The 26,890-nt window shown below is 35.0% G+C and overlaps 1 protein-coding gene and 1 non-coding gene across 6 annotated transcripts in view; both read right to left on the bottom strand.

The window, feature by feature from the left end:
- Positions 1-26,890, bottom strand: part of UNC13C (unc-13 homolog C) — a 627,591-nt gene that overhangs the window by 303,756 nt on the left and 296,945 nt on the right. For all 5 annotated transcript variants that reach the window (XM_086710729.1, XM_086710726.1, XM_086710727.1 and 2 more), the window contains exons 14-16: positions 10,098-10,267; positions 6,186-6,301; positions 4,184-4,347 (exon numbers count right to left, since the gene is read on the bottom strand). In XM_086710729.1, coding sequence (XP_086566855.1) covers positions 4,184-4,347; positions 6,186-6,301; positions 10,098-10,267 — 450 coding nt within the window. The remainder of the gene's footprint in view (positions 1-4,183; positions 4,348-6,185; positions 6,302-10,097; positions 10,268-26,890) is intronic.
- Positions 17,259-17,365, bottom strand: LOC112856562 (U6 spliceosomal RNA). The gene has a single exon (XR_003223133.1). It is a non-coding gene; the product is annotated as a U6 spliceosomal RNA (small nuclear RNA).

Below are 26,890 nucleotides of genomic sequence, written 5' to 3'. Positions count from 1 at the left end.
CACATGAAAAGATGTTCAGCGTCGCTCCTTATCAGGGAAATACAAATCAAAACCACACTCAGGTATCACCTCACGCCAGTCAGAGTGGCCAAAATGAACAAATCAGGAGACTATAAATGCTGGAGAGGATGTGGAGAAACGGGAACCCTCTTGCACTGTTGGTGGGAATGCAAATTGGTGCAGCCGCTCTGGAAAGCAGTGTGGAGGTTCCTCAGAAAATTAAAAATAGACCTACCCTATGACCCAGCAATAGCACTGCTAGGAACTTATCCAAGAGACACAGGAGTACTGATAATTAGGGGCACTTGTACCCCAATGTTCATAGCAGCACTCTCAACAATAGCCAAATTATGGAAAGAGCCTAAATGTCCATCAACTGATGAATGGATAAAGAAATTGTGGCTTATATACACAATGGAATACTACGTGGCAATGAGAAAAAATGAAATATGGCCTTTTGTAGCAACGTGGATGGAACTGGAGAGTGTGATGCTAAGTGAAATAAGCCATACAGAGAAAGACAGATACCATATGGTTTCACTCTTATGTGGATCCTGAGAAACTTAACAGGAACCCATGGGGGAGGGGAAGGAAAGAAAAAAAAAAAAAAGAGGTTAGAGTGGGAGAGAGCCAAAGCATAAGAGACTGTTGAGAACTGAGAACAAACTGAGGGTTGATGGGGGGTGGGAGGGAGGAGAGGGTGGGTGATGGGTATTGAGGAGGGCACCTTTTGGGATGAGCACTGGGTGTTGTATGGAAACCAATTTGACAATAAATTTCATATATAAATAAAAAAAAAGAAATATCAATATTTCAATATCCAAATGAAGTATCATTTGGAAAACACAGTAAAAAATATCTCTGTTCTATTTCAACACCTAACAGAAGAATGTCTGACACTTCTCCAAATTATTATAATTAATCAATATGGGATGCTCTAAAACACTTAAGTGCAACATGTAAGGTAAAACAGATACCCACACCAGCTTAGTCTTTCCAATTCCACTTTGCATGCTTTTGGCAACTGTGAATTTCTGACATGAAGAGACATATCAGGAGAAGTTGAGAACAAACAACATGTACTTCTGATTCATTCAATTTGAAATATGTACAGCCTTCTATCATGCATCCAGAATTTCTTATAAAGCAGTAATAAAACATATGACTGTTGAATCCAAGATTTCAATTTGTAAACCTTTGCAAATAATCCAAGTACCCCTCTAAATGCCACCATTCTATTATCTCTCTTAAACTTGATTACACATGTAATTATAACATTCACACATTGATATAAAATGGGGATGGGGTGTTTTTCTATAAAACTATTTCAATAATTAATGATAATCAATGAACAGTAAATGAAGTGATCATATTTACACTGGCAGTCAAGATTTTTAGGAGTTAGCAGAATGTCAAACGACATGAATATATCTATTTTTTTTATTCTGGTCAGATGGTAAAATTTGTACTGTCAAAGCAAAATTACACTGGACAAAATTAAATAGGCTAGGAAAATTTTATTCAACGGTATGCAATAGAGAAGAGAAACCAGAGCTCAGTCTGAACTCAGCTCCACTGAAATATCAGATGGGAATGTTTTTAAGGGCTGACTTGGGAGGAAGGATGGAGGGGAGTTTTTAAGAGCTGGAGTTGGGGGAATCCTAGCCACCTGTGTTTGCAAATTGGCTTTATCCAAAATAAACTATCTCTTATCCTCGTGACTTATCCTCATGACTTATCCTCATGACTGAAGATAGCATTACATCTTGGAGTAAGGAACCTACCCAAATGAGGCTGCTACCTTCCCACAAAGACTGGGAGAGAGGGGCCTATACTCCTTGATGATTACATTTGAGAGACACTTCTCCAGGTTCTTGAGAAAGCTAGTCCTGGGGTGTAAGACTGGCAAGAGACTTTTAAAAAATTTACAATCCAAAGAATTGTAAGTGTTCTAAAGTGAATTATAAGTTTTCTAAAGAGAGTACTGTAAGGAAAGGAAGGTCAGGGGACTCTCGGTTTAAGCATTTAGTAAGGGCCAAGGTGTGAAGGAGGTCAAAGGCCTACAGGCAAGAAAGAAGTTTGTCCAAAGTTCTATCAAGTTGAGGGAAATGTTAAGGCAATCTTGGTCAGTAGTGAAAGCAGAAGAAAACATTTAATAAATAAAAATATCATTATCAAATCAAATGTGTAACTAGAAGTAGATACAGTTGATCCCTGAAAAATGCAAGGGTCAGGGACACTGACAGCATATAACTTTTGACTTCCAAAAAACTGATCTAAGAGTCTACTGTGACTGGAAGCTTTACTGATCACATACACCATCATAAACACATATTCTGTGTAATATATGCATTAAATACTACATTCTTGGAATAAAGTAAGCCAGAGAAGAGAAATTATTAAGAAAATCATAAGGAAGAGAAAGTATATTTACAGTACTATAAAAAATCAATAATCAATAAGGAGACCTACAGAATTTGAACTTTTGTTATTTGAGGGTCAACTGTATAATCTATAGCATTGTGTTATCATCTAAGTGCATTTGTCAATTTATTACCAAAATAAGACATTTTTTTTCCTTATGCCTCTCTGCCTTGCTTTCTCACTTTAGACTAGCAGTTGGCAGTCTAAGGCCACAGCCAAACCTAGCCCATAGTTTTTGTTTTTAAAATAAAGTTTTATCAGAACATGGCCATGTCCATTTGTTTAAGATTTATGGCTGCTTTTGCATCTGGACTACATAATGGAGCAGTTGTGACAGAGATTGTAGGACCCACAAAGCTAAAAATACTTACCCTGTGGCTCTTCATAATTATGAGCTCAAGTATGGGTCACTTGATACAAAATAAGGTACCCAAAAATATTTTATTGTTACTGTTTACTTAGGTTAAAAAATAAAAGTGATAAAATGAATAAAGGATGATTCTCCTCTTTTAAACTATCGAAGTTGCATTTTTATTGTGCTCATATTACCTTACCTAGTAAGTTATTCTGAATTATACCCATTGACATGGGACAGAGCAGATGACAAACTCATAGACTCCATTACGGCTGCTCAAATACAAAATAGGTTGCCTCAAAAGGAGTGTGCTGTCACTCTATGTGAACAAGCACAGGGATGATGACCATCAGTAACAGATTCAGTAGCAGGTCTTCTGGTTTGGAGAGAGGTTCAATTGCATGACCTCCTACTTCCTTTTCACCTATATAATCTTTAAGTCTTTATTATTTAACATGAGGACATTCTGTCAAATAAAAAAGCATACTTTTATTCAAAAAAATGTTTAAATGTATTCTTACACATGCTGTTCTATAATTATGACTGGTGAGTAAATGCTAGGAATAGTAAACCCTGAAGAAGACCACTGATTTTGGTCCAGTCTACCTTCATCATTCAGATGGGTGAAAATGACTGATTATTTGGGCCCACATCAATTTAATTGTTGTGAAAATATGATCTAATCAATAATATAAAAGAACAGTTTTTTTTTAATGTCTCTATATAAATACCTATATATACGGTATATATCTGAACAAGATGCATTTATACACTTAGATCAGGTTTCAAAAGGTGAACTGTGGGCAAGAAACCCAATTCTGAATGCTTACTGAAACTCCTCAGTAAGGGTTATGTGTCTGTGTGGGTCACTTCTGTAGAACAACATTTATTGCAGTGTGCGGGTGTTCTCAATAAATCTTCATTTGGCTGAACTAGTAACACTGATATAAATATAGAAAGGAAGTATATATAGCCTACTGTTTGGGTCAAGACACTGTAATGGCTCTGGATGTGGCTTTGACACTAATAGACTTTGTAAAGTTGGACAATGCACTACAATCATAAGGCTTTAATTTCCTCAGATATCAAATAAGGCATTGGTTCTTCAACTTTAGAATTGATGAGAAGTATCAGGAGGGCTAAGTTCCCAGATTGTGCTAACAATGTTCATCAATGGACCACACTTGGAGCACAAAATAAGGTTTGGGAAGATGGTGGTAGTGAATTATCAAATCCTTAACACTTTACAGCTATGAGAGAGTGGCCAGCATCAAATGGGCACATTCAAATGTAATTGTGTTTGGAATCAAAATTTCGTTTGAATGAGAAGAAAAGAAATGAATGTTTTTCTTTCTTTTTAGATTTCAGAGATTTTCGAACATGTACCTGTTCTGTAGTACTTACGTCATAGCTTGATAAATGGATTCAATCCCATAACGCATGGCAAATTCATCGACTATTTCTTGGGAAGCATCATCAAAGAAAACCTTCCAGGCTTCCTCCCCTTTGACCTCTGGTATTTTCACTCCACCATTAGACTTCACTTCAGTCAAGTAATGGAACAGATTCTAAAAGTAAGTGGTTTTCAATTGTTCAGTAATTCCTCAGAATAGACCATAAATATGTAACTGTAACTTTCAGTAATTTATATTTGCATTGTGATGGCATCTAATGTTTCATTAGCATATATAAGCAATAGGAATATATTGAGTTTTTATCCTAGCTCACCTCGTATTTATGCAAATTGATTGTATTTCTGCCTAAGCCTACACGGAATCAATGATTCAAATGTTTTTCATACATACCAATTCATTTTAGAAGGAAGTAAAAGTTTTGCATATAAACATTTCTACATGCTAGAGCATATTTTACACTCATGGGCTCCAAGTAAATTATAGAGCCCTGGATGAATAACATGATTTTGGCTGTTGATACAGAATTTTAGTATGTAAAGGGCTTTGACTATGAAATGGTTGGAGTCAGAGCAAGGAATTGAGGTTAAAAATTAATGAGAAATTTTTAATGAAATAAAAATCACTACACATATTTTCTTTTTGCTTCTAACAAGTTTTGGGAAATACCTGCTACATAGATGCAGCTTAGGTCACTAAAGGACCCTTTCTTGGATTTCAGGTCTTTTTGGTTCGTGGACTAGCAGAAAAAGACTCTGAAAAGCAAAGTACAATGCTATTCCTCATATTCCAAAAATTCTCTATCCAATCTTTCAGGCTAGAGTTGGCTCTCCATCTTGCCAGTTTCACTGGTTTGAAAACTGAACCACCTTTTTTGAAGGAATATCCATAGCCAGGTGGTAATCAGGAAATTAAGCCTAGGCCCTTTATATAATTATGTATAATATGTAAATGACTTAAATACTGCTCCCCATTCCTTCTTTGGTAAAATGGAGGTGCAAATAATTACACATATAAATTTTCATAGATACATTTAGGAAAAGTTATTAGCAAAGACCAAAGATTCTTTCACTTATCTTTTCTATCTTAGGAAGGTACTTTCCTCTCTACCTCTCTGAACATGGGAAAAGTACATTCCTCAGTTTTACCTCATATTTTTCGATACACAGGACAAGTGCCATTTGTATCAGAGAAAGGCTCTGGGGACAATTTTAGGATCTCAGACACAAAGCATCCAAGAGAAGCCCAAGATTATATGTCTGTATATCTATACTGAGGTCAATCTGCCCTTTGGATTCAAACTGGGTTGTATCAACCTCTAAGTCAACCTCTAAGTCAACTGTTTAGATGGGTATATTCTCTACTACCCTTGGGTGGTAACTACATTTGATATTCTCCATTGCCGACTTGTCTGTGGAATGGGTAATTAAAATGGAGGATGGTTCAATATATATTGAAGCTTTTATGTAATACTCAGAAAAAGAAAAAAAAAATCATTGATTACATTGGCTACCAAAAACCATTGATGCAATGTAGTATTTCTAATACTTCCAATTAAATCTTTAACAAAATCTGCACATTAACTCAGCATTCTCAAAAATAATCATATTTGGGTCCTCTCTTGCATTACTAAAGTACTATATGTTTAATGCTTCCAAAATATTTATCATTACTTATTTTTTTAATGAATACTTTTAGTATTTTTCTTCTTCCTTGGTCTACTTATTCATCATTATCTTATTGTCTTATTTGTTAATACCTGCCTCGTGTTTGTTCTAACTCTCATTAGAGGATATCTTCTCACCTTTCAGAGAGCAATACATGGGACATATGATACCCTTCCACATTACGTGTTATTGTACAGGGTCAGAACTCCAGGAACAACTTCACAAACCTAATTCAATTATATTTTTAAACAAAATACCTTGTTGTATGATCCATAAAGTACTATTTCTTTTCTAGATTTTATTATTAACACAATTCAATTGACTTACCTCATGTAAACATGTATATTGTATATGATATGGGGCAACCTTCTCCTCTCCTTTTATCTCCACATTGATTTTCAATCTTATGGCCCCAGATACAGCTGACTTATCTGTCCGTTTCTCTGATAAAGCAAAAAAGTAATTGGTGACTTTTGGAAATATCATATTTTTCATAGAACTTTTCAAAAGCTTAAAAAAGGCTTCCATTTCTAAAAGCCACTTTTCTAGGTCAGGTTTGATTATTAACAACCCATTATGATTCTTGGAAACACAATTTAAAATACTGTGCCTATTATGTGACTAATTGTCAAATGGTGTTATAGATCTTCAAGCAAAAAGGCTTACTCAGAAAACCCTACCATTCTGATACAAATTTCTGTGTACTCAATCAGTTTATACAATGAAATTAATTATTTGGCAATTAAAAGCAAGATAATTTAAAAGTACAATTAACCAGAAAACTATTTTTTCTAAAAGCTTTCTCTTCTCTATGCTTGAAAAGATGAGTCAAAGCTCTAACAAATAGTTTATTAATAGTTTTCTCATCATTGATTCATAAAGACCTACTAATTCCTAAAGGCCTCCTATTTATTTGGATGGAATCAATATGAAGTAAATTCAGTCCAATAATGTACATGTATGTTCGATATGAACTGATCAGTAGATTTAAGAGAAAAAAAGCACAATCACAAAATTCCTAGAAGGTAAATGCACACAGGGGACCTACGTTTGACATCTACTTTATACATGAAATAAAAAGAGGCAAGCTTATCCATTTCACAAATAAAACATAAAGAGGTAGAGTGACAGAGAAAGGTAAAGACTTCCTGACCCTCTTTCTAAGCATAATGGTTTTTAGTCATAAAAGACACAGTTAACCCACGAAGCCTGTTTTCTTATAGTGGAATATCTGCTGACTTTTCATTGTTAATATTCAGTAGTCATTATGTTATAAAGATTCTTCTCTTAGAAGTGCCAGGATCATAAGAGTTTCTCTGATTGGCTGGGAGATAGTTGATTCTCAATAAATATTAAAGTTGCCTGCTGGGCCAAAAGAAATCTAAATCCTGGAATCTTTTAGTCACAGACCTCTGTCCAAAGTCCCAGCCAGGGGAGCAATTCTGGTTCTTTGATATTTTTTTCTTCTTCTTTAAAATAATTTTTTAACCATTTATTCATTTTTGAGAGACAGAGCGTGAGTGGGGGAATGGCAGAGAGAGGGAGACACAGAATCCAAAGCAGATTCCAGGCTCTGAGCTGTCAGCACAGAGCCTGATGCGGGACTGGAACTCACAGACCGAGAGATCATGACCTGAGGTGAAGTTGGACGCTTAACCAACTGAGCCACGAGGCACCCCTGGTTCTTTGTTTTTAACTATAATCATCCCAACAGATCATGGGACTCAGGTTCTGCTTAGATGCCCAGAGCTTTTGGTCAAGTCCTCCCATGCATGGTAGAATCAATTCCATGTGAAGAAAAAGGAACATTGTACAAAAAGAACAAATAAGGTACTTAGGTGGATTGAACCTACTGAAGGATTTTACACAAATTCAAAACCTGTCCTCAGCCTCCCTCCCTTTCTTCTTCGTCCTCTCCTAAAACTCCCATCAGCAATGAGGGCACAAACATACAAACTGACGGTAAACACGCAAAGACTTCCCTGTCCTGTTGCATCATATTTTCCTGCCCACCAATGAGAGGACAGTTCCAGCATAAGAGCTTAAATAGCTGATTTTTACTGATTTTACAATAGCTCATTCAAGCTCCTTGGCAAACTATATATTCACATCAAAAGACATTTGACAGGAAGAAAAGAACATCAAAAGAATTGCTCTTTTGTCAAAAGAACAATTTAAGGAATTTGTTTTGAATTCAAACTGCTTCATAAGGCCATGTTTATGAACTACAAAACAAAAAAAAGGCTATGTATAGGTAAACTACTTTACAACACAAGTTGTGAGTATTGCACAGAGCTAACGGCCTGAAGGTTACTCTTGCCTAACATCTCTGTTTTCATATAGAAAGTTGTCTTATAGTATAAACAAGATACAGGAGGATGAGCACTGTAACTGAGTTAAAAATTGCATCAATAATGTAGAAGCAATGAGTTTCTTTACAAAAGATTTCTTAAGGGGCACCTGGGTAGCTCAATCTGTTGAGCAGCCTGCTTCAGCTCAGGTCAGGTCAGGATCTTGCTGTCCATGAGTTTGAGCCCCGCGTTGGGCTCTGTGCTGACAGCTCAGAGCCTGGAGCCTGCTTCAGATTCTGTGTCTCCTTCTGTCTCTGACCTTCCCCCACTCATACTTTGTCTCTGTTTCTCAAAAATGAATAAATGTTAAACAATTTTTTTTAAAAAGGAAGATTTCTTTAAAATGTATTTTGATACTGGGTTCTTAGTCTAGCTTGAGTAATTTGTGTCCAGATATATTATATATATTTCTTCCTTTAAAATTATTATATAATTTAGTTTCATTAATTGTATGACTTTATCCCTTTACTTTTTCAAATTTTACATTTCTTGAAGTATGTGTGTTTTCAAAAAACCAAAAGCACTCTGATTTTCTACAATATATCGATATCCTGAATGGAAACTCTGTAATCGGGGACTGTGTAAAGTCTTCTTGGATTCACAACCAGCCCTTAAAAATTTAATTAAAACATTTCAGATGATATGACTAAAACATTTTGAATCTGGCAACCACCAGTCTGTTCTCTATATTTATAGATCTGAATCTACTTTTTTGTTTATTCTTTTGGTTTTTTTAATTTTTTTTAATTTATTTTTTATTTATTTTTGAGATAATGCGAGAAGCAGAGTGCAAGCGGCAGAGGGGCAGACAGAGGAAGACACAGAATCCGAAGCAGGCTCCAGGCTCTGAGCTGTCAGAGCAGAGCCCGACTCGGGGCTCAAACTCAGCAACCATGAGATCATGACCCGAGCTGAAGTCGGAAGCTTAACTGACTGAGTCACTCAGGCACCCCAATTCTTTTGTTTCTTTACATTCTATATATGAGTAAATGGGGTTGTGGGTATGGGCAAAATAGGTGAAGGGGAGCGGGAGAAACAGGTTTCTAGTTATGGAATGACTAAATCATGGGAATAAAAGGTACAGCACAGGGAATATAATCAATGATATTGTAATAGTGTTGGACGGTGATGGATGGTAGCTACATTTCTGTGAGTGTAGCATAACATACAGAATTGTTGAATCACTATGTTGTACACGGGAAACTAATGTAGCATTAAGTATCGACTACAGGCAAAATTTTTTAAAACACATATTAAGGATCATGTCCTCTATAGAAACTGAGCTGATGCATATATTTTTATTATTATTAAATCAGCACTGATGATTCTCAGTTATTATTCAATTACTGTAAAATTCAAATTAAAACTTCATTTAATTTTTGGTTCCATAATAAAATTTCACTTAAAAAGTCATGCCAACTAAACATATTCTCAATATCTTTATCAACCAAGGAAATATAAGTCCACACATAATTTGGCTTTGCCAACTAGAGACTACTTTTATATCATCATTCAAAAGATAACCAAAATATACTTTTTATTTATTACTGAAATTTCATTAAGGGAACAAAAAGAAATAAATCAAACAACAAAAAGTCATATGTATCTTTTTCCTGTACATTTGGCAAAGGTTTTGAAGCTCTATTTATGAATTAAAATCTAGAATGGGAGATTTTCCCCCTAAAAGACACCCAATTGATTTTTTGAAAGCCTTTCTCTCTTTATCTCAAATTTACCAACAACTTTCAATAATACTGGACTGAAATAAATATTTCAACAGAATGTTGAAGAACATTGATTATTTTTACTTATATGGGAAGATAACACATGCCACAGGTATTCTGGAATTTTATTTAACTGTTTTTTAAGTAGATTTAAAAATAGTCACCTAAGTTGTACCAGACATCCATCTCTCCACTCAGGGTCCTCACTTCTACAATTGTTTGTCCCAAAAAATCATCTGACTCCTTTTTGAAATGCTGCTTGACTCTGGATTTAATGTCATCATCTTCATCCCACACTCTGACTTTGATTCGATCTGTGGAGTTATGGCACTCACTGAAAATAAATGTGGATAAGTTAACCATTAGTAACTGCTCTAAATGGCATTTGATGTTAGCAACTTATTTTATATATAATTTCTTAATGTTTAGTTTTGAGAGAGAGAGAGAGAGAGAGAGAGAGAATGGGCTGGAAAGGGGCAGAGAGAGACAGAGACAGAGGATCCGAAGCAGGCTCTGAGTTGTCAACACAGAGCCCAAATGGGGGCTCAAACTCACTAATGGTGAGATCATGACCTGAACCAAAGTTGGATGCTTAACTGACTGAGCCACCCAGGTGCCCTGCAACTCATTTTAAATCTGTCTAATCCAGAAAGGCATTGCATATTATCTAATAAAGGAGATTTCCCACCGACATAGTCCATCTAGAGGATGTTGTGGGTGTCAAGGATATTGAAAAATATTGCATTAGTTAAGCAATAAGGGGAAATCACATCCTATTCCATCATATTTCCTTTCACTGAACTAGATATAATCAAATATGGGTCAAAAATCTTTGGTGTATTTTCTCTATATTTCCTGTTTGCAATGGTTGTCTAGAACAACATAGGCATGCTCAGAAAATACTGCACCATCAACATAAAGCCATTGTTATAGATGTGAAGAAAATGGATGTCACAGAGTAAAAATGAGGCTACGGTTATGTGCAAGTACTTAATAAACTAAAAATCCCAATAAGTGTATAAGATATTATTAAACCAATTAGCATTAAAGCAGAATCCTTCTGTTTTTAAGATGAAACTGCACACTTTAATCCATTCCTCATTTTCAGGTTTCCTCTACCTACTCTTGTTGAAGCCCACACATACTATGTTAGTGTTGCCAACACATATCATGGTGTTTCCTGACCCTATAGCCTTTGTATACACTTTTCCCTATGCTTCTCTGCCTGCTAACCAATCAATCTTTAAGCATCAGCAGCTAGTCACCTGTTCTCTATAACTGTTTTTGTAGCTATTGATCCAGTTAGGATCATCAATGATGAGCTCCAATTTGTTCTACACATGCATTCACTCTAGCATAAGGATCTTCAACCTGGGGTCAGTGAATGAATTCTTAACATACAAAATATATAAAGAGCTTATAAATCCCAAAACCTCAAAAACAAATAATCTAGTTAAAAATGGGCAGAAGACATGAACAGGCATTTTTCCAAAGAAGATATACAGATGGCCAAGAGACACATGAAAAGATACCCAGCACCACTCATCATCAGGCAAATGCAAATCAAAACCATAATGAGCTATCACCTCACATCTGTCAGAATGGCTAAAATTAACAACACAGGAAACAACAATGTTGGCAAGGATATGGAGGAATGGGAACCCTCTTACATTGTTGGTGGGAATGCAAACTGGTGCAGCTATCCTGGAAAACAGTATGGTGGTTTCTCAAAAAGTTAAAAATAGAACTATGCTACTAAGATCCAGCAAATGCACTAGTAGGTATTTACCCAAAGGATACAAAAATGCTGATCCAAAGGGGCACATACACCCTGATGTTTATAGTAGCATTATCAACAAGAGCCAAATTACGGGAAGAGCCCAAATGTCCATCAACTCATGAATAGATAAAGAAGATGTGGAATATATATACATATAATGGAATATGACTCAGCCATTAAAAAGAATGAAATCTTGCCATTTGCAATGATATGGATAGAACCAGAGAGTATTATGCTAATAAAAATAAGTCAGAGAAAGACAAATACCATATGATTTCACTCATATGTGGAATTTAAGAAACAAAACAAATGAATATAGGGGATAAAAAAAAGAGGAAAATCAGAAAATAGACTCTTAACTATAGAGAACAAACTGAGGGTTGCTGAAGGGGAGGTGGGCAGAGGGGATAGGTCAAATGGGTGATGTATATTAAGGAGGGAACATGCGATGAGCAGTGGGTATTGTATGTAAGTGGTGAATCACTAAATTCTACACCCGAAACTAATATTACACTGTATTTAACTAAATGAAATTTCAATAAAACTTGAAGAAAGAAAAAAAGAATAATAAAATGACTTCATCTTTATTTTCTTTCAACTATGAGCATAAACAACAAACCAGAGCAGTGTCATCAATACCTGTAAGATTTTATTACTAATAAAACCACAGATATTTACATGTAGCATCACGAATAATGACTGTAATATTATTTGTAACTATTATTTCCCCTACTAAAAGTATTCTTCAAAGTAATTGATTTTCTTTTCAATTCCATGTATTTTATTTCAGGCATTTACAAATACATGATTTTGAAAACAGTCCGTAGTTTTCACCGGATTGCCAAATGGACTAATGGCATAAAACATACTTAAGGTCTCTTGACAGTATGCTCTCTCTTCCATTAACCTATGAGGCAAAATCATACCGTACATTTAAGAATAAAGTTTGGAATACGACATGGCAATGTGAAAATTATAGCCGCACTATTTCTATGTAAAGTAAGAGTTTTTTACAAGGAGCACTCTGGAAATTTCTGGATTTTTTTTTTATTGTTAACTAATGTTTAGGGGCACTAATGGCATAAGATGGGTTTGGCCAGGGATTTGGACACCTTACCATCTACTGGACAGCCTGCATGATTTGAAATGATACAAAAGTATTAATTAAAATGTAAAATCCATTGAAGATCACCTCAGTTTGAGATTTTATTTTTTATATAAAAGTACCAACTCTTTTGCACATTTTAAGATATTGAAATTTCCAGTGCACCTGGGTGACTCATTCAGTTAAGCATCAGACTCCAGCACAGGTCACCATCTCATGGTTTGTAAATTTGAGGCTCATGGTCGGGTGCAGAGCCTGACTGGGACTCTCTCTCTCTCTGCTCCTCCCCTACTAGCAACCTCTCTCTCTCAAATTACATCAACTTTTTTTTTAATGTTTATTTTTATTTTTGACAGAGAGAGAGACAGACAGACAGACAGAAAGATATACCATGAGTGGAGGAGGGGCAGAAAGAGAGGGATACAGAGAAGCCGAAGCAGGCTCCAGGCTCTGAGCTGTCAGCACAGAGCTTGACATGGGGCTTGAATCCACGAAATGAGAGATCATGACCTGAGCTGAAGTTGGATGCTTAACCGACTGAGCCACCCAGGTGCCCCAAAATATATAAATAAACTTTAAAAAAAGTTTTAAAATTTCCTAGAAAACAGCTAGTATGTAAATCACCAAAATCCAAGTTTATTGTTGTTGCTGTTCTGAACTTTACCAAGAGTTGTTTTCTGCTTTGAGAAATTATATTACCGGTGTCAAAATCACTTCAAGTATTTGAATCAAAGTATTTGTATCAGTCTGCAGTTGAAATAGTCACATATATGCTAATTCTACCAACAGATGAAAGCATACATCTACTACATTATGTGTTCCAGGGTACTTGTGTCCGATCCTTATATATTAAAATACATTTTTCTTTATATCATAGTTGGAATATTGGAATATTTTTTGACATTATATTGATAAAATTGCATATTATTTTGTTTCAACATAAAAATGTCATCATGAATTATATCATATAAAAGGGGTCATTAGGACTAATACTGTTGAGAACTACTAACTACTTCTACCTGACTTATGAACCTCAGTTTATTTATCTATAAAAAGGGGGTAATAATACCTATGTTAGAAGATATTTTTGGAAATTAAAATAATATTCTATAACAGCTAGTACAGTGACAGACACTTAAGTGTTTGTTCTATAGTTGGCACTAATATAATGTCCTTATTTCATGAGTTATTTTTGAAGTTAGTACCTATGTTTATTAATATCTATATTCTTGACATGGTTTCTAGCATGCATCTAGCATTAAAAAACATATTCATTACAGATCGGCAAAGTTTTGCCAAAATAAAATGCTATTATACTTGAAGGAAAAATAATGTCATCCTTCTTAGATCATTTTTATCAAAGAAATTCTCTAATTTTGATAACTATTTTACTATAATAATATGGTATAAATAACAGGAAAAGAAGAAGAAGAATTAAATCAATGAAACTGTATCTACTGCAACTAACAAAACCACTTTCAACCACCCAGAACAGTTGGAAGAGATGACAGCACAGGTGTGGCCTATTCACTCAGGATCCCAGAGATAACACACCTGAAATTAGAGTAGGGAGACTAGACAGAGGAATCATTACCATTTTATCCAAAATATGTATTAAAAATAGCTCACAATTTCTTTGCTATCACAAAGAAAATAAAGTCAATGTAGGAAAAAAAAAAAAAAAAACAAAAACAACCCAGCTCCCAACCCATTTGTCTCATTCTTAGAAAAACAAAAGAAAACTTAGAATATCAGTAAAAATAGTTATCATTGCCATAAACTTAAAACTCAAGATGTTACCAAGGCAGAAAGAAATCCTTCTTGTCACCTTTTGATAAAATAAATCTCAGAGTTCACATACATCCTAGGAAACAGACATCAAATATAATTTTTACCTGCAAATAATAGGCACGATAAATAGCAAACTCTGGATAATAAAGATTGGTAAACATTTCTAGAACCTATTATTTAACAAGATCAAAACATCCTGTCTTGTTTCTAGGAATAAATTTTTGAGGCCCTAGGCTTTGTTATAAATTTAAGGTAAAGATTTTTAGCTTATTATATATATACAACACACACACAAAAATAATCCATATACAAGAGTAATAACACATATATGTGTATACAAATAAACACACATATGTATAACTTTTCTTTTTCCTTGTACATACTTCATAAATGTATACGTATACATATATATTTTGTTTTTCTAAGTGTGTATGTGTGTATAAATATGCCAAGTGGAGAGACAACACTGTAATATCTTTATTTTCAAATTCCTATTTAGAAATAGCTTCTCTGTTTTGTACCAGATGTAAGTACACCTTCTAAATGATTGCTCACATTTCCATTATTTTCTCCATTAATTTAGTTTGTATTTTTTATTATACCATCAAGAGTTCAACATTCCCTCACCCCATATACCCAAGTTCTCATTCACCCATTTAGCAGTTATTTACTGAGTACCTTTTAATCTACAGACGCAAGTGAGACTTCATGAGGTTAATTCACCCAACCATACTCTTCCTTTCTTAAGGTCAAAATGAATTGCATGTGATATTAATGGATTCAGAACAAATATAATAAGTGATGGACCCCTATTCTTGTGATTTTGCTGAAAGGAATTGAAATATCTCTGTGTGTCTCACTGATTCTATTTTTTCCATTTTTTAATTAAGTAAACCTTTAAATTTAGAATAATTATAAATTGAGAGAAAAGTTGCAAAGAGAATACAGAGAGCTCTGCATGTCCCCCAGACAGATTCCTCTATTATTAACATCTTACACTACTAACATTGTTTCTATTTTTTTCCTCAGGAAGACATGCCAGTTCCTACTTTATCTTTCCCAGAGTTTTTTTTTAAAGAATATTAAAAAATAAACAATGTTTGCTATTATGGTTTGGGTTTAAGCCATCAGAAACTTACATTTTAATCTCCGCAGAGTAAAGACTGGTGGGATTACCGTTGCAAATGCTGGAAATAAGAGGTGGATTTTGCAATGCATATAAAATCAGAGATTTAGTTTAAGGCAGTGTGCAAAGAATCATCACAGATGGATGCTTGGCATCTCTGAATATGCGCTTTCCATCTCTGAATATGCGCTTTCCATTTTGACTACATTCCTCCTTTATGTTCCTCATCTTCTCAAGAAAGACTGAAGTTAGATAACTCATATTCCTAGATTCCTCTGTAGCTATGACCCAGATATTTGACCCGCATTCCAGCAAGATCCGAACTCAAAATTGAACAAAGTGAAGCAGTGGCTCTCTTCTGAGGATTTGCTCTTTTGGAAACAGAGGTGGTGGGGGCTTTAATATTTTGACATAGAGTTTCTGGTATTTAGTTATGAGGAGCAAAAGTACTGGTTAAAGATGGCAATGTTGTTTTCTCCAAAGAAACCCTATGATATAATTGGACATTTTTTCTCTACAGTAGCTTCAAAGGCAGGCACTTGACCTCTCCAAAAGCCTTGAGCAACTTAACAATGTAAGAAATAATCTTTCTTCTTCATAAACTAGAGTGAACTCTGTTGCTTGCAAAAGAATACTGAGTAATGTAGTAATTTTTAAAGAATGAAGGGAGCTTCAATAACAGAGATTGTGTGCAATTGGTCATGGAGAACATGATGGGGACAGACAGTGAAGATTTAATGACCTCAGTCTGGAAAGCCAATTCATTCTGAAATGCAGTAGCAAAACAACCGGTCAAACTGTTGCTTGCTATGCCCTGGAACTCTGACGACATGGCAAGCAAAGCTTTTTTATTACGTGAGTGGTAGGAATAAAATTTAGAATGTCTCCTTGTGCTTATTAAATTTTGCTGCTTTCAAAATGCACTACAGTAGAGGTGCACTCAAACTAAATCTAGACAGTCTGTAAGCAGAGATGTCAAGAAGCAGAGCTATGCCCAAAGAGGCTCACTCTGCTTGTGTCCTGCAATATAAACTGAAGATATCATAATTTGGAACCCTGCAAGGTTGAGAAAAGCCAGCTGCTTCTGTACATAAAAATGTGATGCGTATTTAACAAGCAGGGGTCTCTAAGCGCAACTTCAGAAAGATAAAACTGCTGTCTCTGGGCTTTTCAAACACTTTCCTTCCAGAGGTCTCTGAGTGACAGTGAAGAGAACTGAGAGGCAAAGCTGAGATTCCTGGTGTTGCATTCTCACCCTGGCATACTTACTGTTTTGCAGAGGGTGAGGCAGCAGCTATCAGGTTAAGAGAAAGGAATTAGAGCAGAGGAGCCAGTAGTGAAGAGTTAAAATTTCCAGACCTATGTGGTTACTCGTAAAATTGTGCTGAAGCCCATCTTCTGGAATCCTGATAAATATTTTCCAGGGAAGAGTATTGCCAAATGTGCCTCAGCCTGGCTACAGCTGTACTTAAAGCAAATGCGTTGCTCTTCATATCATCATCATGATCATGATAATGATTATCATCATCATCTAAAGTTTCACTGATTTTTATGTTATCCTCATGCAAGAGCCCTGCTGATCTTCTCTGTATTGTTCTGATTTTAGTATATGTGCTGCCAAAATGAGCACTTTTTAAATTATTTTTAGAGCCCACTTTCATTTGCTTTCAAATTTCCATAGTACCTGCTTAGAGTACAGGCATTGACAAATTGGACAAGGAAGGTGTCCCCAAATGTAGAACCAAGAACCTGGAGGAAAATGGATGAAAGAAATTCATCTGGAAAGTACAAGGGCCTGCCAGATTGGTTAGCCAAGCACTACTTCCGACACTAGGACCACCAAGTCCTGAGTGTACCTGGCCAGTAGGACTCTGTATTTGCTGATGTACCAACAAAGGTCTTATCTTTCCTACTTTCCCTATTACTGAATGAGACTTCTAAATTAGTATTACCTTATCTCCTTTTCTCACCACAAGAATACATTGGTAATTTTGGAGGACGAGAACTTTAATTTGTAAGATGTAGCATCACAAAGGTCCAAACCTGGAGCTGACGGAGAGACTACCCAGACATCATGGACTTCAAGTTAATTGCAGAAACTGGATACAATTTTGGGATTACCTACTTGGGAAGGGTGAGGATGAATTCATTTTATTCAAATTAAATAAAGAGATAGAAAGGTTTATATAAATGTTAAATAGTCACAGAGGTAGAAGGTGGCAGATACTATAAACATGTTCACTCAACAACCTTTCAACCCCTCCTTTTCTTTTTCTACCTTTATGCAAGTACTTCAGCCTCCCTAGTCACTGGAAATGACCACTTAACATAGTCCTTTTAATCCAATATAAGCCCAAGTCTTCTGGTCTTGTCTATTATATTTTCTTCTTTTATTATTCTGGAATGTGGATATAGAATAGCATTCACTAAAGATGTTAAAACAAAAAAAATGGATAAGCTTTGTTCTTTGATGGAATATAATTCAGTTACTGTATTAGCCCTCAAATCCCTGTATCTGGAATTCTTACTGCATGAAATAAACCACTTTTTACTAAGCTACAGTTGTGGTTTAATGTGAAAGTAAGTGAAATTCTAATCAAATTAAGTAGGAAAATTATTTAAAAAAACTATAAAGTTCATTTTTGCTTGATTGCCTCGGATACAATTTAAAACAATTAATTTTTATACTTGCTGTGTTTTATGCCATTTCTTAACTACTTAATGTGTTTCCCAAACTCTGACTTTTATGAAAACACAAAGTTTTGCATTTAAGATGGGAAATGACAGGCTCACGTAAGAAAACAAAATTTGACAGCAAGAGAAATATCTTTACATACAAGAAAAAAAAATCTGTCACATATAATAGAAAAACCATAGTCTGATTAAATCTTTCTCCACTAGACCATATCCAACCTGATTATTTATCTAACCCAGACTTCTAGTTTAGTTTACCAGTTTGTGAATTTGGCTTTTGTATCAGCAAAGAATAAGATATTTTACTGCACAAACACTTGAAAAATAAAATGAATATTGTTAGAGCCATTTGCTTTGTGGTTTTCCTTTAACTAAAAAGAATTCCCTTCTTAAAGAGTGGATGGTATGTCTAATTTTATGGTTTTTCATTGTTAAAGACTGGTTTTGTTTCCATGGGAATACAATATTTTATTTCTTCCCAAATTAAAGGAAAACATTCCCCCCCCCAGACTCAGAATTTTTGTGTGTGTCTGTGTTTTTGTTTTTGTTTTTATTTTTAAATATATGAAATTTATTGTCAAATTGGTTTCTATACAACACCCAGTGCTCATCCCAAAAGATGCCCTCTTCAATACCCATCACCCATCCTCCCCTCCCTCCCACCCCCCATCAGCCCTCAGTTTGTTCAGTTTTCAGTTTTTAAGAGTCTCTTATGCTTTGGCTCCCCCACTCTAACCTCTATTTTGCATGTGTGTGTGTGCGTGTATGTCTGTGTGTGTGTGTCTGTGTTTTGTTTTTAATTCATAGGTACCATATCTCTGTAGAGCCAATCAATGTTTTGCCAATTTTTTTTGGCTGCCATCCAAATGACTAATTTCTTTATAATTATTTATTCCAATTTTGCAAATGGTTTCAGTGCAAATATGTTTAGATTTAGAGTTTCCTGGAGATGGCCCAATATCCATCTCTAATGGCTAAGGCAAAACAAAAACAAAAACAAAACCCACTCCTTACTCAAATTATCAGAGTTTAACCCATTCTGAGAAAACCTGCTTTACCTAGACAGATGCCCATGAATTTTATAAAGTCAATAAAGCCTAAATTCAATGCAAAGAAAAACACACCCTTGCTCAAGTAATCATACTTTGATGGGAAGTCATTACTAATGGCTCAAGTAATCATACTTTGATGGGAAGTCAGCAAATAGTTGTTAAACGGAAACCGCACCTATAATGGCGCTGGATCTAATGAAGAAAGTAAAATACATCTCTCGAGGCAATTATATCACATAAAAAGCCAACAGGAAGTGATGTTACATTAAAAATCATGTCTATTAAAATTATGTAAAACTATAGCCATACCTTTTAAGTGTAGCAAATGAGATTTCTATAATATTTTAAATGGTATTGTACTGAGATTGGTTAATAGAAACATTTAATAAAAGAGACTAAGTATATATGAGTAAATATGTGTGGGCGTATGCACTAACAAGTTATAAGGGTATATATCAAAATGTAGGTGGTAGAATTCATAAAAATTTGTATTTTATTTTCATATTTATCTCTTACAATCAACAAAAGTGTACTTTAAAATATCTAGTAATTGTAAATAATCCCACTTCAACTCAGGCTGGAAGGCAGAACATTGGCTGAGAAAATCATCAGCCAGAAACCAGCAAGAGCCATCCCGAGGCAAAGCAGCAGCAGCCTTTTAAACAGTAATTAAATTTTCTAGTTACAGCTTAATTCCTTAAACCCTGACCCACGAAATGGAAATAATGTGAGACACTCAGTGTTCACATTTCCTTTTAGTGATTTATTATGAATTATGTAGCCCACTTTCACTGCAATATTGATGTCTCATTTGTTACTGAAGGAAGATCCCAACCCTATTACCTCTGAAGTGTATTATAGCACAGGAACATATTCTAAGTTCCAAACCCAGGGACAGTGCACAGCGACTTTTCTCACCGGCATTTATTAAGGACAAGTTATGGGTATCAGGATCAAAATAACAGCCCCTAATATTTTACTCTGAAGTTTTCATGAGGTTTTTCTTTGTAGTAATAGAGCATTGGAGATCCATTCTATAAATTAATGACAAAGCAGATGATAAAAATAACAAGAAATGAATTATATTCTTAGTGGCACTTCCAAAAAAGGACAGGAGGTGAAGAGGGATTCATGCACTGGCTGAAAGAGCCCTTGAAATGTCACAGATCGCAGAACCAAAAGGCAAAGGATTACCTGGTAGGATACACCCATTTGCCTGCCCTACCTTCAAGCCTCACAATTAGATCATAAATACCTCAAAGTCTTATATTCTAATTTTATATCTAGTGTTTTCTCCACAGATACTATATTGCAGGATAAAATTATTTTGATAGCTAGCTTAAGAATTATTAAATACTATTAAAATTTTGCATTAATTAATCAAAACTAACGATGTTAAGATAATAAAAGAAGGGCACTACTGGGTGGCTCAGTGGGTTAAGCATCCCACTCTTGATGCTCAGGTTATGTTCTTGGAGTTTGTGGGTTTGAGCCCCACACCTGGCTCTGTGCTGACAGCATGGAGCCTGCTTGGGATTCTCCCTCCCTCTCTCCTTCTTTCTTTCTCTGCCCCTTTCCTATTCATTCTCTCTCTCAAAAATAAATAAATAGATAGATAGATAGATAGATAGATAGATAGATAGATAGATAATAAAGGCAAAAAAAAACTTTAGACAAATACATTACTGCCCATTTTGCTGTGGAAAGAGAGATTAGGAAGACAGAGATCAGAAAATAGAAAGATATATATGATATGCATATGTGGAGGCTGAAAGTATAAACTAGTAAAAACAAAGAGTAAAACTGTGATATTCAGGCACTGAGTTTGGGAGAGTGAGAGAGGTTTTGTTTAAGGGTACAAACTTGTAACTAGTAGATAAATGAGTCCTAGAGAGCTAATGCATGGTAGACTGAATACAGACAACATTACAATCCTCAAATGTACTTAGAGACTAGATCATAATTATTCCCACCACAAAAAAAGAAATAACTATGTGATATGATAGAGGCACCAACACCATATTAGTAATATTACAATATATAAATGTATGAAATTAAGGTATTATATACCTTAAATTCATATAATGTGTTTTTTTTAATTTCTTTATTTAAATGTAAGCAGGTTAACATACAGTGTAGTATTGGTTTCAGGAGTAGAACCCAGTGATTCATAACTTATATGTCACACTCAGTGCTCATCCCAACAAGTGCCCTCCTTAATCCCCATCATCCATTTATCCCAACCCCACCCAATACCCCACCAGCACCCCTCAGTTTGTTCTCTGTATTTACAAGTCTCTTGTGGTTTGCCTCTCTATTTGCTTTATCTTATTTTTCCTTCCCTTCCCCTATGTTCATCTGTCGTGTTTCTTCAATTCCACATATGAGTGAAATCATATAATATTTTTCTTTCCCTGCCTGACTTATTTGGCTTAGCATAGTACACTCTAGATCCATCCACATTGTTGCAAATGGCAAGATTTCATTCTTTTTGATCCCAAACCAGATAAAAACCCCACTAAAAATAAGAATTTCAGGCCAATATCCCTCATGAAACTGGATGCAAAAATTCGCAACAAGATACTAGCAAATCACATTTAACTGTACATTAAAAATTATTCACTCAGATCAAGTGGGATTTATTCCTGGGCTGCAGGACTTGTTCAATATTCTCAAATCCATTAGTGAGACACACCACATTAATAAAAGAAAGGATAAGGACCATAGTATCCTTTCAATAAATACAGAAAAAGCACTTGACAAAATACAGCATCTTTTCTTGATAAAAACCCTCAAGAAAGGAGGGATAGAAGGAACATAGCTCAACATCATAAACCCATACAATGTTACACCTCAAATGTATTTCAAGTAAAAATAGCAGGTATAAAACTGGAGGCCCAAATGGCACTCTCAAAAATAGGAGAAATGTTTATGTGCATAAGAATGTGTATCTAAGACGGGTGTGGTTTCTACTCACCATTTTTTTGTGCACCATGTATTTTTCCAAGCTCACTTTATTCATTGTTTTTCTTAGGACAAGTATTTCCTTTCCCTACTCCTGTACCTGATAAACATTTACCTGTCATCTGTGAATGAAACTTCCCTGAGAGTTTCTGTGGCTTTTTTTTCCTCATATTTTAATCCCTCATACCTGTAGCAAATAGATACTCAAAATTGCTTACTGGAGAAGGAAAAAAAAAAAAAGAAATATCACAGAGTTCCTGTTTCTCCACATTCTCACCAACAATTATTAGTTCTGGTCTTTTTTATTTGCCATTCTGACAGGTGCAAGGTATATCTCATTGTGGATTTGATTTACATTTCCCTGATGATTAGTGATGCTGAGCACCTTTGCATGGGTCTATTGGCTATCTGTGTATTTTCTTTGGAAAATTGTCCATTTAATTCCTCTGACCATTTTTTAACATAATTGTTTGTGGGGTTTGCAGTTGAGTTTTATAAGTTCTTTATCTACTTTGGATATTAACCCCTTATCATATATATCATTTGCAAATACCTCCTCCTATTCAGTAGGTTGCTTTTGTTCATAGTTTCCCTTACAATGCAAAAGCTTTTTCTTCTGTGTTGTTAACTATGTGGAGAAAAGGGACACTGTTGGTGGGAATGTAAATTGGTATAGCCACTGTGGAAAACAGTATGGAGGTTCCTCAAAAAATTAAAAATAGAAATACTCTACTATCTAATAATTCCACTACTTGGTGTTTACCCAAAGAAAACAAACACAAATTCAAAAAGATACATGACCCCTATGTTCACTGCAGCCTTATTTATAATAGCCAAGATATGAAAGCAACCAAAGTGTCCACTGACAGATGAATGGGTAAAAGAAGATGTACACACACATATGCACATATATCACAATGGGATATTACACAATCCTTAAAAAGGATGAGATCATGCCACTTGAGATAACATGCATAGATGCTATGCAGATAACATGGATAGATGGAGAGGGTATTACACTAAGCGAAATAAATCAGACTGAGAAAGACAAATACCGTATGGTTTCACACATATGTGGAGTCTAAATATCAAATGAACAAACAAATGGTAAGAATCAGACCTATAAATAAAGAAAAGTGATGGCTACTAGAGGAAAGGGTTGTGGGAAGATAGGCAAAATGGGTGAAGGGGAGTGGAACATACAGGCATCCACTTAAGGAAGGAGTAAGTCATGGGAATAAAAAGCACAGCATAGGGAATATAGTCAGTAATGTTGTTAAAGTGTTGCATGGTGACACATGATGGCAACATTTCCGGTGAGCACAGCATAACACACAAAGTTGTTGAATCACTATGGTAGACACTTGAAACTAAGGTACCATTGTGTGTCAACTATACTTAAATAAATAAAATATCAGTCAAGAGTAATCATACTCTTGTGATAGCTCATTAAACATTACAAATATATTCATGTTTAAATTTGTGGCACAATTATGTAGTTGAAATCGAACCATTTGTATGAAGTTAGAAATAAAGTCCACTTTAGATGTGTGCTTGACATTTATTTGCCATTTGAATACAGACATTATCTTCCCAAGTCTGACTTTAAGTGGTGACATGCATTTTTTTCTTAAACTTACTTCTCCCTGAAATAAAGAAGCTGTATGTCAATGACTTGTAAAGCAAAATATAATACAACTATAAAGGTCCTGGAAGAGTGTATGTTGCCATTGTTTTGTGGTTATCTTATTATAGCTCCAATACCCCAAGGTCTGTGATGCAGAGAAGTTATGCCATTTTCATTTTACTTTCAAGGCCAAAGTGTATTAGGCTTGGTGGAATAATAAAAAAGGCTTGGAAAAATATCTACCTGATACAAATTTCATTTGAGCCACTTACTAGAAATATGATTTGGGTCAAATTATGCAGTTACATTGCGTCTCCATGTCCAATCTATAAAGTTAGAATATCAATAATTATCTGTTAAAGATGATTATTTATATAACACTTAGAATGATATTGGGCATTTAGTAGGTTTTTAAGTACAGCTAAGGAATGAATGCAGCTACTTTTATGACTCAAACATATAAATATCATTTGCCTCTAACAGAGAAGAACAAGTTACTGCAGATACAGGAAACAGGAAAACATAATTAGTCTGGTTATCAGAATAGGAAATTTATTAAATAATCAATATATACTAATGCATATTAAATAATCAATGTATACTAATGGTTCTGGTTCAGAGACCAGAACCAGCTTTGGATTCTGTGTCTCCCTCTCTCTCTGCCCCTTCCCAACTTGTACTCTCTCTCTCTCTCTCTCTCTCTCTCTCTCTCTCTCTCAAAAATAAATAAATAAACAAATAAATAAATAAAACATTTTTAAAAATTAAAAAAAAAGATTGAGCATCCTTTTACCAATTTTCACTGCAATGAGCATAATTCATGTTATTATATATTTGTATTCAGTGCATTATTTATTAAATGTCTGAAAAGGTGGAAAAAAAACTAATAAAAAGTACCCTTCTCTGCACCCCTCTCACACCCTGTATATCCGAGAGACCTCTACAGAGCTTATGACTATTACTGGCCAGAGAAAAAGGGTTCAACTAAATAGGCAGAATTTATCTCGGGGGAGAACAGAATCAGTGAGCATTAGTTTCTATGGCACCTAACTTGCCTTTCTCTTAGATTCTCCCCAACACCCTTTATTAGAAAAGATGAGTTCTCTTCTCCCACAAAACTGTAAAGCATGATGGAAAGGTCAGCAACAAGTTGCAGTTACAACAACCGTCTGATCAGACTTTATGTGAACACTACACTTGAATCAGGAGCAGCAATCAGGTAATTGCTATTAGCTAATTAGGTAAATACTATTAGCTAACAGCCATCTCATTCCCAATATCGGCAACACGGCACAGCTTAAGGAAGACTTCAGCAGTGATCATTAAGGAATTGCAAAAGAAGAGAAGCAATGTCTGGGAATCATACATTCCAATTAGCTTTTCCACTTAAATCTAAGCTTCAACCAACTATCTGGAATGGAGTAACTGCATTTACGAATTCATAAATAGTAACATTGGTTATATTTCAGTCCTCCCTGGACTCTTTTGAGGTGGATGCTACAAAAAATACCAAGAGATGGAATCCAAAAAAAAAAATAAATAAAAAATAACAAGCCACTGCACAAACACAACAAAGCAACTGATAGCATCTGTGATATTTGGGCATCTACATTAGCTAAACTTTATCACTAAAATGAAAACTCAAAGTGTCTTGAAAATTTAAGTTGAATGTTTGTAATTATGAACAGCTAGAAGAAAAATTTAGCCAAACGTTTGACTGTTTTCAAACTTCCAAAAGTTTGTATAACAAACATAAAACAATCCAATTTCATCAACTGTACACACAATTTAAGTTAACAAAAGTATGCAAAAACATTATCAACCAGATACAAAGTTAAGACTGATTATTCAGGTAAAATTTTAGTATAAGATACTTTAAATTGAATCATATGAAGTTGCCATTTCTACAGGTCAGAAGGGTTGACTATCAGCAATTTCATATGACCCAACCTAGTAATAAACAGTTTTATATAATGAAGTTTTGTTTGTATCCTAATTTGTACTTGGTAAGATTAAAGAAATAAAAAATAAATAAAAACAACTAGTGCATTCACAAAAACTTGCCCGATTATTAATCAAGATACTGAAGCAATTAGGAGAGGTATGGGAGGGTACTGTGTATGTATGTATTTATTTAATAGGCTCCATACCCAACACAGGATTGAACTCACAATCCCAAGATTATGAGTCCAATGCTCTACCAGCAGAGCCAGCCAGGTGCTCCTGGGAGGGCAAGTTAATTACCAGATAATTTACCAATGCAGTTGAGAAAGCTGTGGAGATCTTCAAGATTTACTAAATTTGATTTCCTTGAGAATGGCATTGATCCCAGAGGAGATCACTAAAATATTATCATAAATGCTTTACAAGCAACTCATCTACTCTTCAAGGATTTTCCCATCCCACTCCTCCAATGCAACAGTAGATTAATTTTGTCTAGTCAAAAAATACAAAGATTTTAAGCTCATGTGAGAATTTTATTGTCCTGACATTTGACCCCAAAGTGGAAGACCTTCAAAACTTCTGTCTGTTAAGGAGTTTAGTGGGTTCTAGAAAGGTAAGATCCATACTCTTAAGGGGCAGTAAATTTTTTAAAAATTAGATTTTAAATAAGGGGTGAAAAAAGAATAGAGTTTCAAAATTAAAAAAAAAAAGGAGGGGGTGAATCGTAAAAGCTAGGCACAACAGTCACAGGTGTAAGGTCACCGCGAGATGAGAAAGTCAGTGAGGAGTTAGCCAGGTTGGCAGATAGCATTCACAAATATGTGTTACTCTTGACTTGCATGTTGCACAAATTCCTGGTATGTACATATAAAGT

Source organism: Puma concolor, chromosome B3, assembly GCF_028749965.1.
Source record: "Puma concolor isolate L17-30 chromosome B3, mPumCon1.1.hap2, whole genome shotgun sequence".
In the NCBI taxonomy this organism is placed as follows: Eukaryota; Metazoa; Chordata; class Mammalia; order Carnivora; family Felidae; genus Puma; species Puma concolor.
Note: the sequence above shows the minus strand (reverse complement) of the source record. Positions and strands in the feature narration are given on the sequence as shown.